Here is a 20,124-nt window from a genome sequence, read left to right as displayed (position 1 = left end):
TGATTTAGATGTAAATAATGTATATAAAGATATTAGTGTAGTAACTCGGGACGAATCGCATCAAGGTGAATTAGAAACTAATAGTGAAACTGTTATATCAGAGACTAGTGATAATACGCGAGTGTTACGACGCCGTAGTAAAATAAGTCAACCTGACAGACTTGGTTATTAAGCCAATAGTATCGGGTGGTTACGACTTTTAAAGGGGGGAAATGTAAGATACCCTTAACGGTTCTTTGTAAAAAGTCCCAGATGTTTTTATATATATATCAGTAGTATGTATTTGGCCGTCAATATAGTAAGTTCGAATTGAAGCTGTGTATTATTATTTCCTATTTAAATGTATGTTTGTTTGATGTTCAAATTAATATCGAACATACATAACAGATCTGAATATGATTTGGAATTAAAATGCAAACATATTTGATATCATTAACAAATAATGAAGTCCGGAAGGCCTCATCAAACATTTCCACCTGTATATGTAAGTTCTATTAAAATATTTATCTTTTCGGTTACTCACCTAATTAAATACAATTAAAGTGCTTTCTCTAGGAATATATTTTTCAACAAATCAACAAATTGTGAATTCAAGGGCCTTTTCTGTTTGCAGATAATAAAATTTCGCCGTATCTTTAAAATTAGTATATTTAAATACGAAATTACATGATATTTAAGATTACAAAAAAAGCTTTTTGAAGGCACAATAATTTATGACGAATCTGTTCTGAATACATAATATCGCTATTTAAACTTCCTACAAAATGGTACTTTGGTTAGTACTGACACCGAACTCTTTCGAAGAAACACGCAAATATGACGATTTTTGCTTCCACATTATTTACAATGGTGTTTTTCATTTTTACAAATTTATTATCTTGTTTTCCACTAGAGGAAAGCGATAATAGTGTGGATAATTACGCTATACAACTACCAATCTTCGGGGAAAATGCATACAGAGAACCTGATCCGGAAGCTGGAAAAAGATTAGAATCTTGGAACGTAACAAGCGAACAAAATCCAGAGGAGTATGAAATGTATCTGGAAGGAGATATCCTTATTCCAGCCAAGTCCAGAAACGGTTTGGTGAGTGAGGCGTTCCGTTGGAAAAATGGGGTAATACCATATGAAATATCTGGCGTCTTCCCATCAGATGGTTTGAACATGATTACGAGAGCGATGAATCTGTATAAAAAATACACCTGCGTCAGGTAAGATTTTTTTATTCTAGCTCAGTAAACACTTTTCTTATAATTGATCAATTTTTTTCAAATTTGAAACACCTTCAAGTAACACTTCACCGTGAAATTTTCACTGAAGAATTCACAAAACTGTAACACGTGTTTCATCATACAAATGCTTCCTCAGGCGTGTTTATACTAAACAGTTATTGTATAGCGAAACACGTGTTGCGATTTTATAAACCACTAGTACTATGTCTAGGAAGAAAAAAAAATCAAAATAAGAATATATAACTATATATTTCTGAATAAAGAATGGTAGTATACGGCCAAGTAAATAACATTGAACATTTTAAAATCGAGAGTGAGAAAGGTACTTATTGAAAACAATTGCTACACAGTCGATGAATTTTAAACGTTACTTTTAAAAAAAATGTATGACAAATATCACAACGATGTGATGAAATAAACTTTAATTTTTCTGTAATTATTTATATATACTTCGTTTTTCCTACATAATCTAGGCCAAGTGAATAATTGTACCTATATATATATATATATATATATACCTATAAGTATTATATTTCAGGTTAATAATGATCATCAACAAAAATTTTAATCTGTAACGAGTTCTTCCCCCAGACATGTTTCCTGTCACTGTACATATAGAAATGATAAAATTCTAACTGTAATTTTTAACAAAGAAATAAATAAAAGGAAACATCCACTGTGAACCCGGTCCCTGTCTAATAGAAGCGATTATCTAATAGAAGCGATTATTGTTTGAGCAGATTTCGGTTCTGTTTGGGATCCCGTGCTTTGCAACATTACTAGGCAGTTTTTGTTTTGAATTTACATTGAAAGAAATCCCATTTTATCGTTTGAAAACTAAACGAAAATAATAATCCAAAGAAATTAGTCCGTCACAAAAATCGTACATCTGAAAACGAATTTGTTTAGAGACTGAAATGTTGATTTGAAACAAAATATAAAGTTTGTTAAAGGAAATCTCATCTTTTCAAAATACCTAACTTCTAAATATCCTTTATCACCTCAAAAGAATTTTCAGAGATCTTTAATTTTTACATTTTCTTAGAATGTAGAAGCTTGCATATAATATTACTAGCTTTTACCTGCGGCTTCGCTCGTATTTATGTCATTAAATAAGTGTCAGTACAATAGAAATGAATCAATATGAGAACTATATTTTAATGCTTGGCTGGGATTATCAATTTTTAAAAATTATTACATACGATGAAGTTTCGAAAATTTAAAATATGCTTCATTGAATTGCAACAACAAATGTTAAATTATATTTCACTTTACGGAAGCGCAGAAGTACGGAAGCGCAGAAGGGCCACATATTTTTATCATTTGTTTCTTGGAAATTACGACTTTGAATCTCGAAATTTCGACTTTTATCTCCAAATTTCGACTTTAATCTCAAAATTTCGACTTTCATCTCGAAGTCGAAATTTCGAGATAAAAGTCGAAATTTCGAGATAGACGAAATTTTGAGATTAAAGTCGAAATTTCGAGTTTGAAGTCATAATTTCGAAATTACGAGATTACAGTCGAAATTTCGAGATAAATGTCGAAATTTTGAGATTAAAGTCGAAATTTCGAGATAAAAGTCGAAATTTCGAGATAAAAGTCGAAATTTCGAGATTCAAAGTCGTAATTTCCAAGAAACAAATAATAAAAATATGTGGCCCTTCTGCGCTTCCGTACAGAAGGGCCACATATTTTTATTATTTGTTTCTTGGAAATTATGACTTTGAATCTCGAAATTACGACTTTAAACTCGTAATTTCGACTTTAAACTCAAAATTTCGACTTCAATCTCGAAATTTCGACTTTAATCTCAAAATTTCGACTTTCATCTCGAAATTTCGACTTTATTCTCAAAATTTCGACTTTAATCTCGAAATTTCGAGTTTGAAGTCGTAATTTCGAAACTACGAGATTAAAGTCGAAATTTCGAGATAAAAGTCGAAATTTCGAGATTAAAGTCGAAATTTTGAGATTAAAGTCGAAATTTCGAGATTCAAAGTCGTAATTTCCAAGAAACAAATAATAAAAATATGTGGCCCTTCTGCGCTTCCGTATCACTGTAACAAAAATAAATAATTTTTTATCTTACATAAAAAATATTTTTATATGTTACTTCTAATGCCTCCAAGAACATGTGTACAAAATTTCATGATGATCGATTGAGTAGTTTTCGTGTGAAACCGTAACAAACAAACTCACATTCGCATTTATAAGGAAGTAGGGATTCATGATAATAATTAAAAATCTTCACAATATAAACTTCATTTTCATTTTATGCGCTTCAATGGTGTTATTGATTTTCACCAAGTAATGGACGTAACGGTTCAGTGTATTAAAATAATTACATATACGAGGTCTCTTCAAAAAATAAGGTGAATGTTCAAATTTCACGGAATGCGTACCTATATTCGATTAGCAATTTTTTTATGTTGATACATTCATCTTGAACATATGTTCACAGTTTCAGATGTTTATCATGCTTGGTTTGTTGGCGAGAGGCATCAAACTTAGAAGTGTTTTACGTATTCGGCGATTTTCTGCCGTAGAAAAAATGGGTCAGAGAATTTGCACCAAATTTTGTGTAAATAATGGAATTGAGTGCTCAACAACACTTGAAATGCAATTTTTTCGTAAATTTTTGGCATGAGGCATGTAGCAGCGAAGTTCGTTCTAAAATTACTGAACTTTGACCAAAAAACCGTCATATGAGCATCGCTCAGGATTTGTTGAATGACGTCAACAGCGATCCAGATTTGCTCAAAAAGGTAATAGCTGGTAACGAATCATGGGTACATGGTTATGACATCGTAACCAAAGTCCAATCGTCCCTTTGGTAGAGCCCAGGAGAGCCAAAACTAAAAAAGCACGCCAAGTTCGATGAAATGTCAAGGATTTGCTCAGTGTTTTCTCCGATTACCGTGCTGACGTAGTACATCAGGAGTTCTTGTCACATGGTGGTACGGGCAATGAAGAGTATTATCTTGAATTTATGCGCCGCTTGCGAGAAGCAATACGAAAAAAAATGTCCGGTATTGTGGAAAAACAATTCGATTATGGACCTGCTTACTCGGCATTGCTTGTTCGTAGTTTTTAGCCAAAAACAACACACCGTTATCATGCTTCAGACACCGTACTCATCAGATTTACCCCCCTGCGACTTTTTCATATTCCCGAGATTGAAGTAACCCATAATAGGACGGCGTCTTGCAATTATTAAGGAGATTCAAACTGAATAGCTGAGAAAGCTCAAGGACATACCAAAAAAAGTATATCAGAACTCCTTCGAGGATTGGAAACGCTGACAAGAGTGTATTATATCTGAAGGCGGCTACTTTGAACGGGACGAGATAGAAATTGATGAATAAATGAATATTTTTTGAAAAATTAAAATTCACCTTATTTCTTCAATAGACCTCGTATTAAACGTCTTCTGGATCTGTCATTCATCCTCGTTATATATTTTTGAACTATTTTTCCACCGAGCTCATGTTCTTCATGATTTTGATTAATTTATTCATTCATTTTTAGTCCCAATTTAGTTTAGATAAACATAACTTTATTAGATATAGTACGTGAGGATAATGAAAACTGTGTCTCTCGACGCGCGATTTGCTAACTAAGTTAGCATCATCAGGAGATGACTGAGATTGTGAAAAGTGTTTTCAACAGATTCATTTCACACCAGAGGTTCCACATTTCATCTATTAAGATGTTTCTACATGCTATTAAGAAAATAAAGTATTATTATTATTATTATTACGTGAGATTTCAAAATTGTTTTTTGTAGTCGTTATATGCAGCTTGCCTTAAATATATCTTGTACATTCTTTCTAACAGAAATACTGGGTCACATACTGATGGTCTATCTCCCTCCAGTGAAAACATTTTGAAATTAGTATGGCCAATTCTGAATGAGGTACAATTATAATTTTATTTCTGACCGGGATATTATAAGCTTATACCGTCATAGTTACGCTATCAATAAAGACGGTCATAACTCCCTTGGGACATTATAGATTTTATAATTCCCTCTACCTTTCACAAGTAAAAATAAATAGAAATGAAAACTGAACCATATTTTATTTATTCACGTCATTACAAATAATAAATGTACAATTTTGAAATATTCCCTGAAAATTACTTCCGCCACTGGAAACAATTTCTTCTTTTGTATGGCTGGAGCTTCTGTTCACTACAGTCGAGGTACCTGCCTCTTCTCATGACAAAGTAGACAACATACGCGCCGTTTTATTTCTCAATTCGATGCTATCCTCCAAATACCCCTCCGCCACCGTGGAACTTTTCCAACCTCCGTGTCTTTTTAAGTTAGTCATAGTTGCTCCTGCATTGGCTAGATCAGTAGCAGAAGTGCGACGAAGGCAATGTCCCGTATAGGAAGATGAGTTTGGCAATCCTAAATACATTGCGATTTTGCTGGGGATTTTCCCAAACATGTTTTTTCCAATTGGCTGAGATGTACATTTATTTTGTCGGAAGCTCAAAAAAAATCGTTCAATACCTTTAGGACGCAAAGACATATAAAGTCTTAATAAAGGCAAAGCGGAGAACTCATTTTCATCCACAACTGTAAATTTCTTCGATACACCAGTTTTACTTTCCGGTACGTTCACTACCATAACGGAATCCCGGTCCTCTATATCCGATATCTTCATATTCAAAAGTTCCTGACTTCTGCATCCTCCAAAATAACCCATAATCAAAACAACCTATAACAAAAAAAAGGAAATAAATACACACAAAAAGGAAAATAAGAAAAAAATTACCTTATGCAATAAATGAATATCATTAGGAGCGTCCTTTAGGAATCTGATAACATCTTTAGGAGATAAAACAGCAGACTTTTTCGGCTTATAACTCTTACTCTTCCGTTTCAAAAAAGCCTGTAGTTCATTGAACTTGGTGATATCTCGTTTCTCATGTATAGTCACCATCGATTTTAGCATTGAGCATTTAGTCCATAAAGAATTCGGACTATACGTTTCTGACTGAAACGAATAAACACAATTACTACCAAATCTACCGAAAAACATAGAAAATTCCTTACCAGTTCTTGAAAATATGCCAGAAATACAGTTTCAGTGACATCTTTTGGCATAACATTTTTCCGTGTCAGCCAGTCCAGATATATCTTGTATTCTTTTTGGTATACGGCTTCACTTTTCGATGGAATTAATGATTCTCTTGCTTGTTCAGCTTCTTTCAAAATATCCTCCATTATATTTGGGGTAGAAAACACGTTTTCACCGCAAACACAGCTTGATAACAAAGTTCTGTTTATAAACAAGTAACATAGCAACAACCTAGCAACAAGAAAACTCTACTATAATCAACGGTACCTGATTCAAATATACCGGGAAGGTAATGAATTGGTACATTTTTCTGTTTCAAAAATGAACAAAATTTTATTGAAATCGGTCAGAAATAAAATTATCTATGTACCACGGGAATTAATGAGCCTTAATAACCTCAGGCAATTGCTGTCCCTCGGGCCAGAGGCCCTCGGGACGCAAACTTTGCCATCGGTAATTAAGGCCCTCCTAATTCCCTTGATACATAAATAACAATTTTCTTTTACCTTGCATGCCGATAGTTGCACATGTCAAGCCGTCACTATTCATTTTACTACTTGATCAGTATCTTTCGTTGCAGTTTTTTACACCTATCGGCTTGAAAAACACTACCTATTTTTTGTCTTAACAACTATTGCGTTATCATTGCTGTGACAAAAGGTAGCAACAAAAAAGATATAACAGTATATCTAGAGCAGCTTTAGCAGTATACATATAGCAGCATTTATACTGCTTTCTATCCAAGGAGCTACTTGTACTTGTATTGTATTCTAATTTCTCCTCAAATATGATTTCAAACCATGAAAGTTTGTTTAAATTTCTACATACATATCTATATTATGTGATTACGCTTTGACTTACAAAATGTTTTTATCTGGTAATCTCATATTATGCCCTTCTTTAGTTTCAGACCTAAAGTATCAACTGACGAAGACTACATCTCTATAACGAATGATCGCACAGGATGTTGGTCTAGTGTTGGTAGGATCGGTGGACGACAACTTTTGAATCTCCAAAGTCCCTCGTGCACAACAAAAATTGGAACCCCTGTACATGAGCTAATGCATGCTGCTGGTTTTTTGCATGAACAAAATCGATATGAAAGAGACGACTATGTAACAATTGTTTGGGGAAATATTAAAAGCGGTAAGTAAATATGTTACAAACAATAACTATCAGATATTTAACAGCAAATTGTATTTAGAGTAATACCGCCTTTGAGCTATTTGAGCGAAAGTGAAGTAGGGTAAAAAATAATAACTCGAGCGGCGACATTCAAAGTGATTCGCCCTACGAGTACCAACTGAAAATGTTATTTTGAACAACTTTTTCATACTCAAATTATTATGCGTCCTCCACCAGTAGATTAAGAAAATATAATATTTTTAATATACTGCTATTTATTTATAAATAGCAGTATATTGTTCAAAAAGGAGGAAATATGATATTTTGTCCGCTGAATTACACAAAACCATTTTTTTCGAATAGTATCAGTTACAAAAAATCATGATTTTTTTCATTTTCATAAAACAAATCAATTTTATTTTCTACGTAGACAGTTTCGAGGAACATTTTCATCATGTTAAGGAGGATATTATTTGTTAGCCAGAAGTTCCGAATAATTATATTCGTTGAAAATTAGAGAAATAATTAGAATATGCCTAGACTATGAGAAATGCTTTTTAAGTTATGATTTATAGTTTTTGCATTGTGTCTTCGTTTAGTGAAAATTGTTAGAAGATCATGTGGCACCGATTCATACCTAGATATATACCATAACAGGTTTATTGGCCCTATTATTATTGATCTACTATTTTTCTATATGTCTTTATATTTCGTGCCACCTCTGTCCATTTTCCAGCACATCCATTTGTTGTGGATTCTTCCTCAACTTATTGTTTCCACGTGACTCTTGACCTTTCCCTTCCTCTGTTGTCGAGTGGCTCCTTGTTCACAACTTCTTTTATCATACTTGCATCTTGAAAAAAGTATGTGCTAATCATCGAATCCTTTGAGCCTTGATTATCTTTATGATATCCGATTGTCCATAAATTTCGAATAGTTCTTTGTTATTTCTCCTTTCCTAAATACCGTCCTCCCTCTTTCCTCTATATATTCTCCTTAGTAGCTTTCTTAAACAAAAAATAAACAAAAGCTTCCAGTTTCGCTAAACAACAGATCTAAGAATCAGGTCTCTTGAAAACGAGGACGAATGCTCTATCAGGTATAAACTAAGCGTGGTAATAAAGTGTTAATTAGGTGCTTGCAGGAAATTAAGATGAAAACGACCACGAATAAGCGAAAAAAAAATTCGAGATACCTGATTTGGGAAAAAAAAATAACAATATGCAATAAAGTCTTAAGAGACTCGTAAACTAATACATAGATAATCAAAATAAAGTGCTAATTAAGTGCTCACTATATATTCATAGTAAAACTAGATTGTTTAACGCCTATGGGGCTCATGGACCTGAAAACCACCATGACTGATGTACTGAGTTTTTATAGTACGTTATTTAATGAATAAGGACAAGAAAATAAAGTGCTAATTAGGTGCTCACTAGATAAATAATAGTAAACCTAGATTCCATAATGCCTATGGGGCATTATGGAAAACCACTGTGACTGATGGACTGAGTTCTCACTGTACGTTCCTCGATAAGTAAGGGTATGAGAATAAAGTGCTAATTAGGTACTCACTAGATATTTATAGTAAATCTAGATTCCATAATTCATATGGGGCTTATGAACACGATAACCACCGTGGATCCAATAACCACCGTGGACCCGATAACCACCATTAAAAAAAGAAATGTTTAAAATATGTTTTTTCCGTTAACCAGCTATCGCTGGTCGGTAGCCGGGTAGGTTAACGGAAAAAATGGTGGTTATCGGGTCCATGATGGTTATCGGGTCCATAAGCCACATATGAATTATGGAATCTAGATTTATTATAAATACCTAATGAGCACCTAATTAGCACTTTATTCTCATACCCTTACTTGTCGAGGAAGTTCTGTAAGAACTCAGCATCACATAATGCTAGCAACGTAACTTTGAGTATTGAGTTGCGGTGTAAGTTACAGAGCACCTAATTTTTTACTTCGGTACCTAAAAAGCACCTAAAAAGTACCTAATTTTGGCATTTTCTAAATGCGATTTATGTACTTTGCGTTGCTGGTGTAACAGAGTTGGTTTAGGTTAGTATAGATCTAATAACCGTTTGATATTCATGAAAATAATCATATAATTTTCACAATAAATTTTGTTTGGGACGAGTTTTGACTGGTGCCAGTCCAACTGATGAAGCTACCATGTAGAAAAACGAAATTTATTGTGAGAATTGTGTTATTATTACCAAGGTTATTGTTACTAATGTTTATCAAGTAATGAGTTAGTGTGTTTGTAACAGTTCGTTAAATTCTTGCCTCTTCTCGAGGCAACTTTTGATTTCAACAGTTTCACCATCTTCCCTGCACATATACTCCCCTATTTCATCCTTTGATTGTTCGAAATAATAAATTAGGGCACCTACCACAGAAAGGAGAATTGAAACTCCTTTTAAAAATATATACCACGTGCCTTTATCCAAGCTATTTATTGGATTGGAAAGCAAATTTAAAAAATATAAAGTGTGTTTATCAGTAGAATTATTTAATGTTTTATTACTTTGAATATATTCTGAACATTTTCGTGAATCAAACGCGAAAGTGTATCGGCGTTATATTTCTCGAAATATTATCTACATAACCTTGTAATTAAAACTTATCTTTCAGGTCATGAAGGGAATTTTAATAAAGCTGAGAAGGGTACCGCACAAGGCTACGGAATACCTTATGATTTCAGATCAGTTATGCATTATTCCAATACAGCATTTTCTATTAATGGACGACCAACTATTGAACCAAAGGTGAGTGAACTTATCTATTGGATTCGAGAAGCTGATTAATTTTAGTTCGGGTTAAATATTCAATATATACATAAACATGAATATCCAATATACATTTTTCCCTCTTCGATTAAATATGCTTTAATATTTTCCATTATTCGTTTTTGTGAATTTGGATGAAATTTTTGTTTTCCATTTTTTCCTCCTGAGAGATTTCCAACTTCCAATTTTCTCCCTTTATAACCATGTATCTACTTACCTACATTTTTTATTCTTTTGCATTCACATTTTCATTAGGTGTATTGTACTTAGTTCTCAGAAAAATCATCGTTTTCAAAACTATCGGCCTTCATCCACCTAAGAAGTGATGGTGATTATGGGGGATGAGGAACATTACGTTATTTTCATGGAATCGACAGCCTGGGGAGTTTTGCGATTATTTTGTTAACGTCTAAAACCTACGCTTGGTAGCCTGACATGTCTAGAGTTATATATTTTTTATAGATTACTTACTTATCCGTGTAAAACTACTCAAGATAAATATTATTTTAATATTTGTTGCAAAAATTACATTTATTGGCTAGGTTAGGTTACATGTCATATTTTGTTTTATTGAAAATTTCACTATGGAGATAAAAATTTGTGATACATCATATGTTCTTCATTTTGATTGATATGATTGTTAAATACATTCGTAAAATTTTCAATTAGCAACTGAATTATCGGACTACGCGATCACATCCCACAAAAATGAAGAATTCAATGTATTACTTATAACAGTAGAAGCTACTCTAACCTATCCGAGCCGACAATACATGTAGAAAATGCAACAAAAAGTGAAAATATATTTTATATTATTATCATCCAAAAAAGTCAACTAATAACAATTGAAAAAGAAATAAAAATATGAAGTACGCCAGTTATGTTAGACTACCAAGGATATTTTATTGAAACGTGTAGTATGATGATGCCATTTTTATCGACCTTTTTGGGTATTTTCACCACCCACAATATGAAAAATATGATAATTATAATGGAGAACTTTATACAGGTGTAGAAAGGGTAAACTTTTTAGTTTACCCCGATAATTTACTGGGTAAAATCAAAGTATTTTTCACAGAGAAAAATGTATTCAATAATTTTGCCTATCAAGAAACGAGCTAAGGAATTTTGCAACACTTATCAAAACGTTTCAGAGTCCAAAATTTGTTTTTGTCTTCAGAAATGAACAAAATTCAAATATATATATGAAGTTATTCTTTTGCTGATTGCTCTTTTGATATCTATCGAAGAAGTTATAAAAAATCAGCAATCCACAAAGGAATAACTGCATATACCTATATTTGAATTTTGTTTATTTCTAAAGACGGAGATAAGTTAAGATAAGTATTGTATTATTTCTTAGCTATTTTCTTTGTGAAAAATAGTTTGATTTTATGTAGTAACTTATCTGGGTAAACTAAAAAGTTTGCCCTTTCTACACCTGTATAAAGTTCTCCATTATATTTTTCAGATTGTGGAAGGTGAAAATACAAAAAAAGGTCGATAATAAACTAATTTTCGTCCACAAAAAAACTTTAGTTCAATATTTGATAATGACATGTTATATATGTACTTGTGATGCACTGTTTATAACCTTTGGTGTAGTAATGAATATTAGTGAAGTTTTTTCCCAGCACCAAACCGTTTTTAAGGCCATGTCATTACAACAGAAGTGTATTTGCAAATATATGCTACGCAGTAACAAAATAACCGCCAACGTACCAAGATATATTTTTTCATTTCAATTTGCCTAACATCTCCCACGAAGTCGAACTTCAATTATCAAGTTTTTCCAAGCAAATTTGATCAAACTGAAGTTTTTGATTCGCTTAACAATTTCTAGAGTTCTATTTCCTGCCTCCTGCCATTTTTAACGCAATTATCAATAAGACTCTACTGATGAGAAAGTTATCCATACACCAAACATCTTCTGTTACTACCCGACTCCGAAATTCGCCAATAAATAACACAAACGTAAACATATTACATAAAACATTCGAGTATATTATGTTTGTGTAATCTTTGGGTTTGAAATATCTTTGTTTTCAGATAAGTCGGTTATTGTATCGTCACTTGTTTAGTATCGTATTATACAGGGCATTTCAATTAAAATGAACCACCCTGAATAAGTCTGTTTATACTGAAAATTTAAAAAAATCGTGAAGCAGGGCATTTCATTTGGGAGCACAATTCAATGTATCAGCCACTACCGCCCCGAGCAACTCTCAAGTGAAAAATTTCAAATGGAAATAATCGAATGACATCTTATTTGAAAGGTCTTTCAGTTCTGTATCCAAATCTATAAAATGTTTGACATTGAAACGATATTTGGAAGCAAATCCAAATGGTAAAGGATATTTCCATTTGCCGTATAATCAAGTTTTGCCTAGTATCAACAAAGCCATCCAGTTAAATTCTCCAATGCGAAATGCCGTAGTTTTTCAATCAGATGGGACACCTTCTCATTTTGTTTAGTACAAGTCGACTTTTTTCCTATGGTTTCTGATATTCTTCAGAGACAGGAAACAGAAGCTTCCTTATACAATGATATGAAAGTGGATGAAGCTCACTTTGAATATTTGATTAGGTTAATTTACCTCTTTAGTTTTCCTTTCTAGTTCGAAATTGAATACAATCTGACATTGCTTATGATGTAATGGCAAAACGGTTACAAAATTGTATAGGCAATTGAAAGACCTTTCAAATAAGGTATCACTGGACTATTATTCCCTTTTGAAATTTTTGATACGAAGATAGTTATGGGGTGGATTCCCTCTCTATCTGTAGAGTAGGGAGGGTGAGGGTAAGTTCACAGCACTTAGGCCACATGTGACCATTGTACATCCTCCCGAGGAGTTGTCCTTCTAGGTCATCGTCCATCCTGTCCTTTCCAGGAAGGTGTACAGGTCACTACAAGACATCTTTATATCGGCAGGTGTAGGCCAAGACTCACCGAACACACACTCTCTGATTGACGATAACTCCGGGCACTCGCACAAGACATGCCTGACAGTCTCATCTTCCTGTTCACACATCCTGCATAGAGGTGTGTCCACTAGCCCCATATTAAGGAGGTGTTTCCTTAGTTGACAGTGGCCAGTCAGAAATCCTACTGTTAAGCTTAGATTTTTCCTGGTCATCGCTAGATATTTCTTCGGCGCCAGCTTCCCAGGGTCGCTCAGAGTAATCTTGGCAATATTGCATCCTTTCATTCAATCCCATCTCTTATGGATTGAGCATGGGTGTAACATTTGGCTAGTTCCGCAATTGTCGAAGTCATCAGGCTGTCGGTGCCACTGGGTCCTAAAATTATTAGTCCAACCTCTTCCTTGGCTAAAGAGTCGGCAATGCGATTACCTTTACTCTCGTTGTGACCCTTTAACCAACCTCAGGATAATGTTATTATCTACCGAGGCTTTGGCTAAATTTTGGTGGCACTCTAGTACTAGCCCTGAGGTAACACGGTAGGGCTTGTCTACTGTCAGTGCAGATTGTTATGTTTTTGCCAGAAATTCCCTTGTGGTGATTGAGATACCGGACAGTTCTGTTTGGACCACGCTGATATTTTTTCCCATTCCCTACTTAAACCTTACGCTTAGTGATCTGGAGTACATTCCTCATCCTGAGCCTTCTTTGGTTTTTGAGCCGTCTGTATATATGCGTATTGCATTTGTAGTACCTGTGATGTTTAAACAAGCTAGTCGTTGTATTTGATATAATTTTTGGATGGCCGTTGCTTGTAGAACTTTCGGTCCCCATGCAATGGCTCCGTACGTTAACATAGGTCTTATTATTGCAGTGTAGATCCAGGTGACCACACGAGGTGAAAGACCCCCATGCGCGCCCCACTGACCTCCGACATTGCTCATAAGCCACATATGTTCTTTTTGCTCTACTCGGTAGGTGAGAGTTCCATGTTAGCTTCCTGTCGAGGATAGTACCAAGGTATTTCACCTCTTCAGAGAAGTTTAGTTTGCTTTTAAAGATTTCGGGAGGTTTAAAGCCCGATAAACTTCTTTTCCTGGTGAAAAGGACCATCTCAGTCTTCTTAGGATTGATCGACAGTGAGTGTTCCTTACACCATGTTTCCATTAATTTGAGCCCATCCTGCACTCTATCGCACAGTGTGTTCACAAATTTGCCGCTCTGCAAGATGTCATCTGCAGAGCGGCAAATTGTGTAGAATCCATTATTTGACGTGATTAATCAGGGTATCCAGAAGTATATTCCGGAGAAGGGGCTGATTTTTACGAAGAAATGTCTCCCTCTGAAAACTAAAGTTGATGTCAACGTCAATGACGTGTATTACTTATTCAGGATGGCTCATTTCAACTGGAATTCAGTGTAACTTTCTATATTTTTTCATTATTTTATCAAAGATCGAAGAGGTTTTGATCTTGTGCAGTTTTACATTTCTAATTTTTCCTGGGATATTTATTTCTTGGAGTAGGTATGCAACAATTGAAAAACAAAATAAAAATTTGTTTTATGATTTGAATGTATTGATACGCGTGTGCTAATGAAATAAATGTTTTCAGGATCCGAAAAAAGTTGAAAAGATGGGTCAAAGAGATGGTTTTAGTAAAGGTGACATAACGAAAATTAACGCTATGTACAACTGCCCAGAAAAAACAGCTCAAGTTACAGTGAATCGCCCAAGTGCAAATGTGGAAAATAATAATTCAAAAGAGGAAACCAATCCACTCCTTCAGGCAGCAAACGGTTTATTAGCATTATTCATAAACAAAAAATAAGTATGAATTATGTATTTCGAATATTTATTTATTTATTTATGCGGGTTTGTATTACTCAAAATATATATGTTTAACTTTAAATCAAATGAATGTGTATATTCAAGTTTTCAAATATTTATTTCCTATTTATAATTTTACTGTTTTCTCGAAAAATTTGATAGATGAATAGAAATTAAATTATTTATTCAATGCAATGCCTATGAAATAATAAATGACGCCCAGCATCTCAAACAGTTATCTGCGAATAACATAACAAACCCAAACAATAACAGTGGATGATGTATTTGGAATAATTATGTGTTTATTTATTTATTTATGTGTGTTTGTATTATTTAAAATATATGTTTTAACTTCGAATAAAATGAATTGGTATATTCAAGGTTTTAAATATTTATTTCCTATTTATCATTTTTCAGTTTTGTCGAAAAATTAGATAGATAAATAGAAATTGAATAATTTATTCAATGCGATGTTTATGAAATATAATATGACACCCAGCATCTCAATCAGTTATCTGTAAATAGCACAACAAACCCAAGAATAAATAAAACACATTTATGTGAAATCTCCTTGTTTGGTATCAATGGATTTTTTCATGTGAGATTCTGTGTTAAATATTGGAGGGTCGTGTAACTAAATTAATGGTAACAATAAAAAGGTACATGATAATTTGTGTTTAAAAAAATTAAATATCAATAGTTTTTTCATATTTCTCCAATTGAGAGAGAGAAATAAACTTTTTGGCTTTCTACTTTTCTATCATTACTCAAAAAAAAAACGTGTGAAGCTTCCTAAGAACGGAATGAAGTAACTAACTTAAAAAGATGTGCGAAATATGCACATTCTTTTTTTCAAATATTACGTTGTTTCGAAAGTTTTGCACGTTTTAATTCAATCAGCATAAACATTCGGTTCTTGAGATTCGATGAAGTTGAAGAAGGCACTTTTTGCCTGGTCCTAATTGGCGAAGGGTCTACATGTGAGAAAGTTATCGGTGTTTGAAAATATAGTAGTCATTTGGCGCAAAGTCTGGGGAGTATGGTGGGTGAGGCAGAACTTCGATGTTTAATTCGTTTTATTTTTGGACGGCGATTTGTGAAATGTGTAGACTGGCGTTGTCATGATGCAGAATCGGATCTCTTCTGTTTAATTAGTGTGAAGTTATCCACAACTTCTCATGCATATTTTATGACGAGGGACCATCGCACATGGTTTAGAATGAAATTTGCGAACAGTGTTGCCAGATTTCAAATAATAAACATTTTACGGACACTTCGATGATATCATATTAAAATCATGATATATCATTGAAACATAATTCAGCATTCTCATTCTCCGTAATCCCGTTCTATCAGCCAACTACAATACAAGCATTAATACAAGAAAACATATAAAATAAGAGTATATTATTATTCAGGAAAAATGCATTTATACGATATGGGAAATGGAAAATTGTTTTTTCCGTAAAAATTTCAGGACTTGTTACTCAAAAGTATGTCATTTACTCTATTGCGGTGAACAAAACCGAATGCCCAAGTAAGATTCATCCGAAAAACTCAAATTTGTCCCTCATCAAAAATAGTATGTTGATGAAAATTGCATAGTACATTTCTCGAAAGCATGTCTATTGACGTGCTTAAACAGATATGTGTAGCAATATACCATACGTTCCTTCCGTGCAAATTTTTTTCCCTATATTCGCAACTTAATCAATCAAAAAAAGTCAAATTTCTCACTAATGAAAAATAGTTCGTTGATGAAAACTTCAGAAAATATATTTCTCGAAAGTATGTCTCTTGGCGTGTTTGAAAAAATCTGCGTACTATACGTTTTTTCCGTGCAGAAAATAATAGTTCCGTATATACCAACAAGACTGTATCATTGAAATAAAGTCAAATTTTTCCCTTATTAAAAATAGTTTGTTGATGAAAATCGATACTTAATCTAATTAAGTAAAATTTCTCACTTATCAAAATAGTATGTTGATGAAGACTTCAGAGTATATTCTTCGAAAGTATGTATATTATGTCTTTGAACAGATCTGCACACAATGCGTTCCTTCGGAGCAAAAAAAAATGTTCCGTATATTCGAAACTCAATCACGGAACGAAGGTATGGTACTCAGATCTGTTAAGACACGTCAATAGACATACTTTCGAGGAATATACTCTGAAAGGACCTCGCAAAATCCTTATGGAATTTGGGTCTCGGTGGAATTTTTAAATTTTTGATATGGTGTGTCCATGTAATTCTCAACCATTTTGCGTCAACCGCAAAAAATGAACAGTTTTGCCGCTGAGGGTCGTTAAAATCACCCTTTTCTCAGAATGGACTATTCATTTTCGAAACCCGAAACGATATTTTTACCTGTTTCATTGTTGATGATGTTACATGTAAATATGCTCTTTTATAATAAAAATTCTTGACACCCCCCCTACCTATTATGAAACTCAAAAAAATCGGTTGATTTTTCTGAATTTTTAATATAATCCAGTTCATGTTATTCTGAATAGAAATTAATTAGGTGACAAACACCAAAAATAGATAGAAGACATGGGGATACATATTTTTCTTTTAGAAAGAGTAGTAGGTATAGATGGATATATGTTTATTTAAATAAGATTCTAATATTCAAAGATCATCATCACAATGATGTATATGCAACGATGTATATTTTGCGAATAGACTGAATGATTCTACTTGTGCGTATATTCCCAAGTGCAGTCTTATACACCCAAACATGAAGGAAGTAGTTGTTTCGAGAGGGCTTTTTCTTCCAGGTTGTGTCTGAAAATTAGTTCTTTGCATTATCTACACATCTTTATATAGAGTTTATTTTTAAAATTGATTGCTTCCTTCCTTTCCTTGCGAGATTCTCACATTTTTTGTATAATAATGGAGAAGTAGAAAGCCAAAACCTTTCTTTCCCAAATCAAATGTAATTTGATTTTTTACCTTGAGGTCTTACCTTTTAACGTGTGATTCCTAACACGGTTGCAGAATCATCCCAGCTTTAACCAGATAAATTCTCTTGAGAAAAATATATGGTCGAGGCGGGAATCGAACCCACGGCCTTCAGATCGTGAGTCGGGCTCAATATGTAGAATATCAAAGTTATATGTCACAGAATTGTATTGCCTCTAGTTATGTCCCTCAGGAAAGTAATTTAGCACTACTTGTTTTTTCAATCAATGTCAGTAACATAGAAAACAATTTAGCTAGCAGCATTCTTCTTTTTGCTGATGACATGAAACTATTAAAGGATGTAGCAACTTTACATGATCCATCAACCTACAGAAATATCATTATTTTAGATGAACGCTGAAAACCAAATTTGTGGATTACAATTATTATTATTAGGTTGTTTCAAAAGTTTTGTCCGTTTCAATGTCATGTGTTTTTGTAGCTCCATATCTAAATAAATAGTCATGTGTCGTGGTGTTTTGTATTCTATACATAGATGCTGTTCATTTTTTCCAAATTCTAATTTTTGCCTCTATTTTAGCTTATTAGTATATGATGTCTTTAAGCGATTTTTGGCCAATTTTTCCCTACAAATTCAAATCGAACCAACAGTAATTCAGGACAAGGATTTGAAGACCCTGGTGTAGACTGACCCTTCACAAACATTGCATGGGATGGCGAAAGAACTGGGCGTCAGCTCCCATGCTGTTTTTGATGGTTTAAAACGTATTGGAAAGGTCAAAAAGTTCAAAAAGTGAGTGCTCGATGATTTGAACGATCGACAGAAATTGTCACGTTTCCAGGTATGTTCTTTTTGGCATTTACACAACCAAAACGATCCTGTTTTGGATCGTAACGTTTGATGAAAAGTGGATCCTCTGCAACAAGAGGCGTTCAGAACAATGGTTGGACATCGATGACCCACCCAAATACTTCCCAAAGACGGAAACTCACCAAAAAAGACCATGGTTACTGTATGGTGGTCAGCAGCTGGTGTGATTCACTTTAACTAACTCCAACTAGGCCAGCAGAAGTCCTACCGAGAGGAAATTAATGAAATGTACCGTCATGAAATGTTGCGTCAGCAAAAGAGGTCCGATCCTACTCCACGTCAACACCCGTTTCACAAATCACTATCCGAAAATTAAACAAATTGTGCGTTGGAGTGCAGCTTCATCCACCATACTCCCCAGACCTCTCGCCAACAGAGCTCTTTGATAACTTTCTTACTAGTATAATCTACGCCAATCAGGACCAGTATTCACAGAGATATCAGAGTTCAATGTAGACTCATAAAAACAGCAACAACAATTTTTTTAAGCAAATCTGCAATTAGTTTCTCATGATGCAATAAAATTAATCATGGGGTCAAACACAGTTCATTTTAGCTGATTTAAGACTGTTTCAAGAGATAAATAAAATTAAGATCTGTAATGAAACATTCATTTCTTTCACTTTCTCAACTTCAAACATGTTACAATATCTTAATTCAACCATCAAGGGTATTTGAGATATAAAATGATTTGATAGTTTTTCTATTACTTCACTTAAGTGCATAAGTCGCTTAGGTGATACTATTAGACATAAATGCAAATTATTGTCATCATGGAAACGTGGCATTCTCCAAAGAGAAAGAAGAGTTCAAAGAACAATTGAGGTATTTATATGAAACAGTTCAGTTAAGCATGAAGATTATTCAGAGTCCAGACGAGCAATGAGGTTAGAAGTGATTAAATGGTTAAAGTGGAATAAATGCAATAATTATGAAGCGTAATTGAAGGAAGAAGTGTCAGAAGTTGTTATTTGAGTTAATGAACGAAGTTGTTCAAGTTTGATTGAGTGTACCTACCATTTATTTTCAAGAACCCACACTCACATAGAAATAACAACATATTCCCTTTCCAAACAAGCTTCCAACTGCAACCTATGGTTTAACAAAAAAAATTGAGCAAATTCTTGCTATAGAGAGCGACCAATGGTTCTGGACTTTTTTTCGTCAGTGAATGAAGCTTTTAGTGAAAATTCAACAATTTAATCACTAATCTGAGAAACAACTTAAATGAAAATTAAAAGGAGAGCAATGATGCGAGTATATTAAATTTTTGGATGTCATTTTTTATATGTTGGACTTGGATAACAATAAAACACTA

The 20,124-nt window shown here is 33.7% G+C and overlaps 2 protein-coding genes across 2 annotated transcripts; one reads left to right on the top strand and one right to left on the bottom strand.

The window, feature by feature from the left end:
* The first annotated feature begins 765 nt into the window (after window positions 1-765).
* On the top strand, window positions 766-15,281 carry LOC111505895 (hatching enzyme 1.2). The gene is made up of 4 exons (XM_023160786.2): window positions 766-1,211; window positions 7,230-7,471; window positions 10,102-10,235; window positions 14,795-15,281. The coding sequence occupies exons 1-4, from the start codon at window positions 817-819 to the stop codon at window positions 15,008-15,010; spliced, it is 987 nt and encodes a 328-aa protein (XP_023016554.2). The 5' UTR covers window positions 766-816; the 3' UTR covers window positions 15,011-15,281.
* LOC141480544 (uncharacterized) lies at window positions 5,297-6,875 on the bottom strand. Its single transcript, XM_074170666.1, has 3 exons — window positions 6,301-6,875; window positions 6,020-6,241; window positions 5,297-5,962 (listed from the first exon to the last, which is right to left on the bottom strand). Exons 1-3 carry the CDS (start codon window positions 6,469-6,471, stop codon window positions 5,453-5,455), a joined length of 903 nt encoding a protein of 300 aa, XP_074026767.1. The 5' UTR covers window positions 6,472-6,875; the 3' UTR covers window positions 5,297-5,452.
* Window positions 15,282-20,124: the final 4,843 nt, after the last annotated feature.

Source organism: Leptinotarsa decemlineata, unplaced genomic scaffold (assembly GCF_025532065.1).
Source record: "Leptinotarsa decemlineata unplaced genomic scaffold, Ldec_3_MD MMD2_P_RNA_scaffold_9, whole genome shotgun sequence".
Classification (NCBI taxonomy): Eukaryota; Metazoa; Arthropoda; class Insecta; order Coleoptera; family Chrysomelidae; genus Leptinotarsa; species Leptinotarsa decemlineata.
Note: the sequence above shows the minus strand (reverse complement) of the source record. Positions and strands in the feature narration are given on the sequence as shown.